This window comes from Protopterus annectens, chromosome 1.part1, assembly GCF_019279795.1.
Source record: "Protopterus annectens isolate FY-2018-M chromosome 1.part1, PAN1.0, whole genome shotgun sequence".
Classification (NCBI taxonomy): domain Eukaryota; kingdom Metazoa; phylum Chordata; order Ceratodontiformes; family Protopteridae; genus Protopterus; species Protopterus annectens.
The window spans coordinates 447,647,752-447,660,236 of NC_056726.1; the positions used below are offsets into that span (position 1 = coordinate 447,647,752).

Sequence of the window (12,485 nt, forward strand, 5' to 3'; positions counted from 1 at the left end):
AATAAGAATAGTTGCTTTATTAAGTAGTTACAGAAAGTGAGAATATTCATGCCAGCAGGTGGTAAAGCTATTCCTTGGTGGTGGTCATGCTGTTTGTATCTTCTGAGATTATTAAAATTTTGAAGACCTCAGTCCATGCCCAAGTACAGATCACAAATGTCCAAGACCAAAAAAAATCTAGCCACAGCCCAGCAGGCTGGTTTGTACATGGTTTTAAGTACTGCAGAGATGTAAGTAAATCTCAGGAAGGAAGCTCTGTTGAATGAAGATTCCCACTGATGGCCCACCTTTATACTGTGAAGCTGGAGAGGTACATTTGTGGAAAGCTTTTAAAGCTTGTTCTTATGAAGCAGTTTGTGACACTTAGAACAACTTTGTGGATTACATACATTACTTGGCATGATCATTGGGTGATCTGTGATAAGGCAGGGTCTGGGGTATTGCACTAAATATCTTAAATGAACAGAGTACTTAGGCCAAGGTGGTACTCAGTCTGTCTTTAGGTTCTCTGGATCCATATTTGTGTATAGGCTCTGATATATTGATTGTGACTCTTTTTCAGTTGCTGGTGGCAGTGACCTAAGGCTCTGGACTGTGAATGGATACCTCATTGGTCATGTGCACTGCAGGGAAATAATTTGCTCTGTTGCTTTCTCCAACCAACCAGAAGGCATTTCTGTCAATGTAATTGCCGGTGGATTAGAAAATGGAGTTGTCAGGTAAGCTATCTATCTGCAGTCTCTTATTTTCTCATTTTATGTGATCTAGTGTCAGCTACATAAAGCTGTATTTTATAAAGATTATCATTACATTTTGTAAAGCAGTGCTTTGTTTTTGTTTCAAAGTCTTCAAACATTTTGAGTATCAGTTTGAGTCTCTCATCATTGTAAATGAATATAATTTGGCAAGCCAAACATAACTGAGTACAACTACTTAATCACAAGCCTTCATACAGTTTTGTTTGTTTTAACTTTGAGCTGAATGTACTGATGTAAAGTCCTGTCTTTCTGTCAGGAACATAAACTGATAAATACCACTACTGCCCTGAAAGTTAAATGTCAATGGTTTCAAGGAAGTAAAGGAAACTAATCATTATATAGGTTAAACTTCTTGGGTGCTTCCTACAACTTATAACTGGTCTCTGAATTGCAATCTTCTAAACGATAGATCCCTGAGGAATGAAATTGGAATGGCTCTTAAAGATCTCTATTGTAATAAACAAGACGAACCTATCTCCCTGGATATCAGATGGGCTGCAACTAAAGGTATCCTTATTAAAAAAGCGAGTTTTCTTAAAAAACAGCGTTCTAAAAAATTAGGAGACCTGCAGGCTGAAATTGATGGTTTAGATAAAAAACTGCTAGATGGGTACTCTGAGACCGTAGAAAAGAAACTATTAACTAAACAAAAAGAACTATTTGAACACCACCAATCTAATCTATCTTTTTGGGAATTTAAATATATTCAGAGCACATTCAGACCCTCCAAAGCACTACCTAGGTCCCCAAAAATTTCTTGTATTCAGTATGAAAATCAAATTTATAGATCGGATGAACATATCTTACACATTTTCACCAAATATATTCGGAGATCTACTCTCCAAAGAAGAGATGAAAAATTTTTTAGATATGATTGACTTTCCAAAGATCACTGAACCACAGAAAGATAAACTTAGAGCCCAATTCAATATTACTGAAATTTTAGAATCTATTGACAAACTGAAAGCAGGAAAGGCCCGGGTCGATGGCTTCCCATCTGAGTTCTATAAATCATATAAAGCTACCCTAGCTCCTATCTTACTAGACCTGTTTAAATCCATAGCTGACAATGGCATTAAGGATCCATACATTAATCTATCAGAAACTATCCTAATTCCCAAATCTTCAAAAGATGATACGAATCCTAATAACTATAGACCAATATCACTTATAAACGTGGATATTAAAATCTTATCCTCGATTCTAGCTGCTAGATTGAAAGATGTGCTGAATGATCTGATCTCTCAGAGCAAACTGGATTTATGAGCAATAGACACACATGGGACAACACCTTAATACTAGAATCAATGATGCAATTATCTAAACAGAGCCGAGACCCTATTTACGCTTTGATACTCGGGACGAAATAAAGCCTTTGACAGAGTCAACTGGGACTTCTTATTTCTAACTCTTTCAAAGTTTGGTCTCCTCTGAATTCATTGCCCTAATAAAGACCCTATACAATAGCTCACACACACACATTTACATAAACAGGAAACTCTCAAGACCGATTAAACTAGCTAATGGGAGACAAGGATGCCCTTTGTCTCCACTACTGTTCAACCTATACATTGAAGTACTACTTCTGTTTATTACACAGAAAGCCTATTATGCCACCCCGAAACTATGTAATCTCAATATTAAATTCACTGCCTTTGCTGATGACCTTAACCTATATTTCATGTATCCCTCTAATAATGCAGTAAAGTTAGTAGACTCCATAGATACCTTTGCAGCATTCTCAGACTATAAAATCAATACTAATAAGTCCCATATTTTCCAAATTAACTCTGCAGCCCACAAGCCTTACCTCTTTCCAATCATGCCTTTTCACACCGCCAATCAATCAAGTATCTAGGAGTTACTTATGAAGACTCATATTCCTCTATAATGCAAGCCAACCTAGCAAGGATTTGGAACTCTATTACACAGGATATGAAACGTTGGCAGCTACTGAAACTTTCCACACTTTCCAAAATCGCCATTGTCAAAATGAATATACTCCCAAAAATTCTTTATCAATATAACTCCTCCTTATCCCCAGCTACAGTCACTCTTATCAAGAAAATCCAGAAAGAGATTGGAAAGTTCATTTGGCATCCAAAATCAGTTAGAATGTCGTACTGTAAACTCATAGCTCCCAAACAGAAAGGAGGTATGGCCTTACCAAATCTCATTCTATACTATAGAATTATCCGGGCTAATAGAATTCTTAACATAGCCAATTATGCCACTGAATCCATGCTATGGTCTCCTATCTGGACCAAGGTATGGCATAAATATGCTATCAATAAAAATATGAATCCCAAATCTCTGCCTTTCCTTACGAGAGCTTCAATTAAGAAAATGAAAATTCATAAAATTCTTAAGGACCTAATTGAAGACTTTCAGGAACTCTTTAACCAGATAGGCCTATCCGATGCCCTACCACTATTACAGCCTATTCATTTAAACCCTAACATTACAATGGGAGGCCAAATGCTGAACCTAAACAGATTCCCTATGATCAAAAACTACGATATGGGATATACTCAAATTCCAACATCTCCCTCTAAATGAGCTTAGAGGAACTTTATCGTTATCTAAAGCCTATACTATCATTTTGAGGCAGCTAAGAGATCTCTTTTCACCCCTCCTTATAAATCAACACAAAACAGAAACTGAAATCAATATTATCACTCCACTGCTCTTAAACTTAAGTGTCAAGAAACATATGCTCTCCACTTCATACAAAGCATTCTCCACATACCTTGTTACCTTTGCTGACTATTGGAATAAACAAGGTCCCAATTTATCTCTTCAACAGAAGAAAGAATCGATAATCCTTACGCTTAAATACTCCCCCTTCAAGAAATTTACCTACACTCAATTTATGATTATAAATAATCTATATCTTACCCCAACCCACCTAAACAAATTCAATGCCTCTATTTCCACATCATGCCCCTGTTGCCCACATCCACATGCAGATATTATACATATTCTGTGGTATTGCAAGTATGCGCATAACCTATGGTGCTCCCTCAAGGTTAGATTAGATAAAATGGGCTATCACAAATCAACACTATCTTGGGAAATGGCTACTCCATATTACATTAATATACCACCCCTTAAGTTTAAAAGCCTGATTATTATATGTCTGTTGATTAAATTTTATATTACCAAACATTGGATGGATCGTTCAAAGCTATCTTGGGAGAGCTTCAGAAAAATGGCAGTTACATACATAACTTCTCAAAAATTGATTATTATCAACCCTCGTAAAAAAATGGAATTCAAACACCTATGGAACCTTATTTTTTCAATACTAGATATTAGCTGAAGTTACCATGCTAAAATATCTAAGAAGTCTTTTGGAACAAGTTTTTATTCTTCTTCCCCTTTTTTTTTTCTTTTTTTTTCTATTAACTCATGGGCAAACAGATATAGGATGCATACCTTAGCATCTAGAGCTGTATGGCACTATGTATATAGGTATTGTTAGAGTTGCTGCCTTTTTGTAGATGTAGGAATGTGTTATTATATTGCTCATATATACTTATATTCTACCTAATTCCAGTTGTTTTAAGTTTGTTTGTTGTTGTATATCAAAAATTCAATAAAGACTGTTTGAAAAAAAAAAAAAAAACTTCTTGGGTGCTATGTGGAAATACTGACACTTGCACTATTTGAAGAATGATAGAACTGTTCACCAGGATGTTGAAATACACGACTTCATGTCATGAGCGCTGGAACCATAGAGTGAGGGGGGGAGGGGAGCCCACCACACTTTTTTACCTCCCAACTGTCCCGAATTACTTCTTTATTTTTTAAATTATTTTCATACTTTAGCTGACGTCATCGCACATGCAATGATGTCAGCTCGTCAGGGCTACCAGCCTGTCGGAGTTGAGCTCACGGCACACATATTTCCAGCTGGTTGCGAGCAGGAACAGACGGTTTTATTTGCTGCTGCTTACTGAATCAGAGAAGGATTTATTTTCGGAAGGTTCGGAGGACTGCCTGGGTGAAAGCTGCTGCTTATTTACTTGAAGGACGAGTCTGGACTGGCTGTTGGGATGGGATTTACTGGGAGATGGTCGTCCGACAGAGAAGCTGAACACAGTGAGTAAGCTGCTGGGTGAACACAGACTGTGTGTGTGTGTGTGTGTGTGTGTGTGTGTGTGTGTGTGTGTGTGTGTGTGTGTGTGTGTGTACGTACCCCTAACGGGATACATCTGGTGGCTAGACGTACTCAGGCTCAAATCCTGTACCTTGGGTACAGGTAAAAAGTGCCTAAAGTCCCTAGCCACCATCACTTGTGAATTTATGCCTCAGATTTGTGTTCTGTTCCTCTGGTTTTCAGGAGTGGTAAAACAAAACCTTTTATTCTAGCAGTTTTCTAAGGTTATAAAATCAGTATTTCAAATGTGTCCCTATTTTGGGGGCTGTATTTCCCCATTATTGGCTTTGTTCTGTATTTTTGTGCTAAGAGGTTGAGAGCTATGGTGAGAAGTGAGAACTGAATTCACTAAATTATATGATAGCCATTTAAGTTTGTCTCCCTGTCTTTCAAGTAACTGCTGGTTTAGCTTAGTGGTATGTTGCTCTGACTGTAGTGCACAGGGTTCTGGGTTCAAGACTTGACAGTGAAATACATGGTGGTAACACAGCATTTTATGCAAGCAATTTTCCAAAATTATACAAGCAATGTTTAAAATGTGTCCCTGGTTTTTGCCCCCCCCCCCAAATTGAAAATAAGTTCAAAAAGCTGTGCAACATGCCTATGGCTTACACTACTGTGATTATGTATTTATATATTGTGTGTAGAAGTAGACTGTTATCATGGAAATGTTCTGAAAAGGGCAGTTTTGTCATTGTTGGTGCATGCATTTTGCTTCATTGCCTATTGGAAAAATATTCAAACAGTAAATTTAAAATGCATTTGTGTGTGGAAGTAGAACTTTATGATGGAAATGTTCTGAATAGGGCCGTTTTGTCATTATTGGTTAATGCATTTTTGTTTCATTGCTTACTGGAAGACTGTTCAAAACTATAAATTTAAAACACATTCTAACAACTGGTGCTGCATTATACAAGGAGTATAATTTAATACAGTCAGGAAGGTGAATCAAAGAGTGCATACATGTATGCATGGCCCTAAAAATGTGTTTGAAAACAGCCCATAGGAAAGTGTGAAAGGCTCAAAATCATGGGCAAATTTTAAGCTTTACTCTTGTTACCAAAGCAGTGGATGAAGGTAAAACAGTTCACACCACATTACCTTGACCTGGCCAAGCCTTTTGACACAATCCCCTATTCAGGTGTAGTACAAAAGTTGAATAATATAGGAGCAAACACTTACATCACCAGCTGCATTGCCAACTTGGCTCACAGGATGCAGGAGATCAAAACAGAGTCATCAGTGGAGTCCCCCAATGTTCGGTCCTGAGATGTTTTCTGTTTGGCGTATACATCTCAAAAGTAAAAGGAAATATCAAAGAACGTTGGCCAGCTAAGTTTGAGTTGTCTGCAAGCTAGGAGAAGTTATTGAATCCCCAAATGACTTAACCATCATGCAGGAAGGTTTGTCCCAAATAATAACTGGTGTCAAAATCATGACAATGCCCTCTGAGAACTGATCCAATTGTTTGGCATTTGGGAACTTGTGTGTACAATGACCTAACTTTTGACCAACATGTGCCCAGAGTCATAAGACAGCCTTTCTATATTGCACAGCTTATAAACAATTGATTGTGACTAGATCTAGAGATGTTGTTGTCCCCCTTTACAAAGCTCTCATTATGTCAGTCATTTTGTATAATGCCCACTTTGGCATGTATCTGTCCAGCCCCATGTAACAATTGGAATACCCACAGAGATACCTTACTAAAAGGATACAAGTCCTAAACAATAGGTCTTGCATGGACCACCTCAAAGATTTATTACTATACTCAGTATCCTGCAGACTGCTTAGAGGTGACATGTCTAGCATACAAAGCATCTTCCGACATAATACAGATGGACCTACTGAACATCAGCAAGTCAAATGGCATCAGAAATACTCAGTCCAGGTATCTAAACTGAATGTTGTGGAGAGATGGCTATATATCACAAAGGTTACCACTGTTCCGGAACAGACTATCCATAAAAATAAAGCAAAGCTCATCCATCCATATTCAAATGCAACTTGGATCTAAGGATGGGTAATAGAAAATGTACTCCAGGATTTCCCCTCATGCCACTAATGGATAGAGGCAGTTCCTAAATGCTGCATCCCTTACATGACCCCCTCAAATTATCTATGGTATGATCACAGTTGTTCTGACTAGGGCTAATATGCAATTATCAGCCATGGCAATAGCTAAGAGTAATCAGAAAATGTTAATTCAAGCATCAAAAGGGAATTGGCTAAGCTTAAAATGTCCTCCAAGTGAACCTATGTTGTGGTAGCAAATAGTTATAAAAAATTACCCTTTTTAGTTCACTAAGTGCCCCTGTCACCCTCCACTCCCAGTCTTTAACAGCTTCTGGCGCCTATGCGTCATGTGCTCATTTGTCAGTGTAAAATTTAACAGTGGACAGAGGGCTGTGGTCCTTAGATTCGTTTCACTGCCCACCAATACATTTATTTTAAGTCTAAGAGAAAAAACTAAAAATCTCATGGCCACCAGGGGAATGGTCTCTTAGGTGGCATCATCGCTACTGAGCAATTTAAAGTATAAAAAGGGACACTCACCAAGTGAAGAAAGACCACAACAGCATTCAGGAAATGTGCAGTATAGCTCTTGGTATCAGCCCATGCCATGATTAGGCTTTACACTGAAAACCACACAGTGGTGCAACAGTTGTGTTGTCACCTCACAGCAAGAGGTTCTCCAGTTTGATTCTTGACTGGGGTGTCTTCTGTGCAGAGTGTGCATGTCCTCCCTGCAATTGTGTGGGTTTTCTCTGGCTGCTCCAGTTTCCTCCCATGTTACAAAGACATGTGCCTGGAGCATTTTTCCCTGGGCCTCCATTGAAAATTGACTTCTTACAAGTCAGACTTTCCCGGTAAACAAATGTTAAATAAATAAAATAAAAAAGTTCATAGGTAGTTACCAGATTGTTGATCTGTGAGGATCTTAAGTGTACAGTGGATAGAAAAAGTGGACACACCCCTGTTAAAATGCCAGGTTCGTGTGATATAAAAAAAATGAGACCGCAATAAATCATTTCAGAACTTTTCCCACCTTTAATGTGACCTATAACCTGTACAGTTCAATTAAAAACAAATCTGATAAGGGAAAAATATAAAAAATAAAAAAATGTACAATAAGCTGGTTGTATAAGTGTGCACACACTTAAACTAATACTTTGTTGAAGCACCTTTTTATGTAATTACAGCATTCAGTCTTCTTGGGTACAGACCTGCCATCAATTACAGAGACTTTGATTAACCCCAAATAAAGTTCAGCTGTCCTAGTAGGATTTTCCTGACATTTAATCAGTTGTCTGCTACAGCAAAAGCCATGGTATGCAGAGAGCTTGCAAAGCATCAAAGGGATCTCATTGTTGAAAGGTATCAGTCAGGAGAAGGGTACAAAAAAATTTACACAACATTTGATACACCATGGAACATAGTGAAGACAGTCATCAAAAAGTGGAGAAAATATTGGACAACAGTGACGTTGCAAAGAACTGGATGTCCCTCCAAAATTGAAGAAAAGACAAGATGAAAACTGGTCAGGGAGGCTGCCAAGAGACCTACAGTAACACTGAAGGAGTGATATGAATTTCTGGCAAGTACTAGTTGTGTACTACATGTGACAACAATCCTCCATATTCTCCATATGTCTAGACTATGGGGTAGAGTTGCAAGCCGGAAGCCCTTTCTTACACAGAAGAACATCCAGGCCTGGTTAAAATTTGCAAAACAATATATCATCTCCCAAAAGCATGTGGGAAAATGTGCAATGGTCTGATGAGACCAAGGTTGAACTTTTTGGCCACAATTCCAAAAGGTACGTTTGGTGCAAAAACAACACTTTGCATCACCAAAAGAACCCTATCCCCATGGTAAAGCATGGTGGTAGCAGTATCATGCTTCGGTGTTGCTTTTCTTCAGCTGGAACTGGGGCTTTAGTCAAGGTGGAGGGAATTATGAACAGTTCCAAATGTCAGTTACTTTTGGCTCAAAGTCTTCAGGCGTTTGCTAGAAAGCTGACGATGAAGAGGCATTTTACCTTTCAACATGACAATGACGCCAAGCATACATCCAAATCAACAAAAGAATGGCTTCATCAAAAGAAAATTAAAGTTCTGGAATAGCCCAGACCTAAATCCAATAGAAAATCTGTGGGGTGACCTGAAGAGGGATTGCCCTTGCAATCTGACAGATTTGGAGCACTTTTGCAAGGAAGAGTGGGCAAACATTGCCAAGTCAAGATGTACCATGCTGATATACTCCTACCCAAGAAGACTGAATGCTGTAATTAAATCAAAAGGTGCTTCAACAAAGTATTAGTTTAAAGGTGTGCACACTTATGCAACCAGCTTATTGTACATTTTTTATTTTTTCCCTTAACAGATTTGTTTTTCAGTTGAACTGTCCAGGTTATACAGGTCACATTAAAGGTGGGAAAAGTTTTGAAATGATTTATTGTGGTCTCATTTTTTATATCACAAAAGACATTTTAACAGTGGTGTGTACACCTTTTATGTCCACTGTATGTGTGCATTTCCATGGTGGTTTTAACCCTTATATTTTGTGTATGAATACTTACACCTTTCTTGTGATTCATTGTCTTCCAGTGCTAGCTTGGCCACAGTAACTGTACTTTAAATAAACTTTTACATTCACACACACATGCGCACACACACACACACACACACACACACGCACGCACAAACACACTTATTTCTGGGAAATTCTGGTATTATTTTCTAACTACAGCCTTCTGTCCTGGTCCAAGGTAATAAACTGCCACCAACCCAGATTATCAGTCTGGAGCAAAAATAAAATAAAAACATTCTCACACACATATATATTGCATAGAAAAAGGTTGCAAATTCTAACATATATTTCCCCTACCTTAAAAAAACATATTGCTGATGAAAAGACGTATTTAGTTTACCTTCTGTAGGACTTAGAAGGCTAAAGTATAGCTCACATATGTAGTACCGTCTAACTCAGAAAACAGTGGCATATTTATTCTCTGGCATCACATCTTCTTGCTTGATGCTTGAAATTAGATTGCATTCATTTGGTACACTACGTTCTTCACTTTACTGATGGATTGTCTGTGTTGGCATTAGCAGTACTGCTCCTATGCTGGATAGTCATGTTTTAGGATTGCAGACCTAAACTCTGTTTAAGAAGCTTTCCATGTTTCCTGCTAAGTCTGTGTAACCACTTTAAGGGGTTGGGAGCTGTAAACGTGCTGAACTTTATACCATGCAGGTAGGTTTGGAGCTTTTGTAGAGTCCAAACTATGGCCAGACATCCATTTTTTTTGTTTTCTACAACTGCGTAATATTCATTCTTGGGCTGAAGTGTTTGGCTGAGGTACACTGTGGGTTGTTTTTCTCCCTGTAGGAAATTTGGCTAAGTAAGTCCTGACCCCCATAGTTTAAAGCATCTACCTACACAATAGATTTGTGGTTGTAGTTAAGGCTGTCTAGTACAGGTAGCCGACTTAAGATCACTTTAAGCATTCAGAATGCCTGCTCACAGGCTGGAGTCAGACACCCATATCTGGTCTATTTTTTATTTTAGTAAGATTTGTAAGAAAATTGACTTTCATAGTATAGTAAGGGACAAACTTTCTGTAGTTCCTTGCTGTTCCTAAGAATGTCCCCACCTGCTTCTGTGTAGCAGATGTAGGTCATACTTGAATTGCCTCAGCTTTGGTGGGTTCTAGCTGAATTTTCCGGGTCTATGTTAAATTATCAAAAGCTCCCATGAACGAACGGCATTTCATCAAAAACGCCGTTCATCGATTTTTGCTCACAGCCCCCCACACCCCCTGCTAATTATATATACAAACTCCGAGATTGCACTACAGTAAGGAAAGGGCAAATTTTCCTATTCTACCTGTATCACATTCTCACTATGAACAGTTCGGTGAACAGCGTGTTCGATGTAAGAGCACCGAAAATGCCATTCGCTGAATAGTCTTTTTGATAATATAATAGGGACCCGAGTTTTCCCACCACCCATTGTATTACCCGGATAAAATAGTTTCACCATTTTTACCTCATACTTTTGTTTGCCTTAATAACTAACCTTGCCCATTTTAGTCTACCCAACAACTCCCTAACATGTTGAACATGTTCTTGCCGGGATCCAGATAAGTATTGCAGTACCTTCCAGGTAAGCAAGATCCTAGCCCACAACTCCTGCTAGGATGCAGTCTTCCAACATCTGGGGTTACTGGGGCATTCTTCATCCCAAAATGCATCTTGATGAACTTGTGCAACCCAAATGGGGAGTCAAAAAAGCTGACCTCTTCCTCACTGCACGTAACAAAGATGCCTGCCAGTAGTCCTTGCACAGCTAAGTAGTAGTTATATGCCTAGCTTAACCTGTCATGGCCACGGGGTACATATGTGATTCTGTGTGATTATTCTTTTTTTCTATAGTCTACACAGAACAAAGTGCAGCCTTTTGTCTTTAGCCCAGCACCAGTGGTGAGACTTATGAACTTTAGGATTCCTGTATAGCATCTGCTGCAGTTCCTCATTTAAGCACCCTATAAGGAACCACTTTGATTGGCTGCTGGAATGCTGTGTCCACATGGTGCTCTACCAGATCGGGAAGACCTCGCTTACCAGAAGACTTGTCCTCAAATGGATCCCATTCATATGAGGAAAAACTCTTATGATCAAAATTCACATGATCGAGATGAAATGCTCAAAACTTGGAAAGTCAAACAACTGAAAATAAACTAGACACCCCAAAACCCCCCCCTGCACCTTCTTCATCGCAGATTGCACCACATCTTCCAGGATTCAAGCATTCTGTCTCAGTCATGTGAATTTTGATCATATGAGCTTTTGCTTATATGAACGGGGTCCCCTCAAATTCCATTTGTACTGCCTGGATTTTCTGAACCTGGGTAGGGGATAGCTACTGTGAAATTGCTGCCTTTTCCAAAAAGGTGTTAGATTGAGCCTCACTGAGAAATCTGACACAAGATCCCCCTTCTAATCCCACCTGCAGTCCATTGCAAATGCTGTGTACCAGAGTTTCTGTGTTATGGTAGGGCTTCTTCATGTTAACATGGTGGAAGTTGAGCTTCTGTCTCTTGCCTAGTAACTTGACCATGTAGTTAAAATCAGTTATTTTTCACTCAGTAGAGAAAGGACTTTCCAGTGCTGCCTGCTGCTTATTGTGCCTAACAGGAATAACCACCCTGACTTTCTACCCAACAGAATGCTCTCTTTCCCTAGCTGTCTCATCATACCATATCTTTAGCTGGGTTTGTGGTTTTCATTGTCCTCTTATGCCATCCCCATGAGCTCCCTAAGCCTACTCCTGAAGTTTAGGACACATTCCATGACAGCTTTCTTGTGGGATTCACAGCCATTGTCATTTAATCACTGATTAAATCCACAGTTCCTCATTCTGTGACCATACAGCAGTTCCCAGCCCAGGATGATAACTCTATGGATTCCTGATGCAAATTTTGTAGGCAAAGAAAGAGAATAAGGATTAGGTGCCTTAGCCGTTCTCACTTGAGCAAGTCTGAAAATGCACTCAGCTTG

At 38.9% G+C, this 12,485-nt stretch overlaps 1 protein-coding gene across 1 annotated transcript in view; it reads left to right on the forward strand.

Moving 5' to 3' along the window:
• LYST (lysosomal trafficking regulator) overlaps positions 1 to 12,485 on the forward strand; it is a 3,825,950-nt gene that overhangs the window by 3,699,480 nt on the left and 113,985 nt on the right. Inside the window, exon 50 of the mRNA XM_044075805.1 lies at positions 563 to 719. Coding sequence (XP_043931740.1) covers positions 563 to 719 — 157 coding nt within the window. The remainder of the gene's footprint in view (positions 1 to 562; positions 720 to 12,485) is intronic.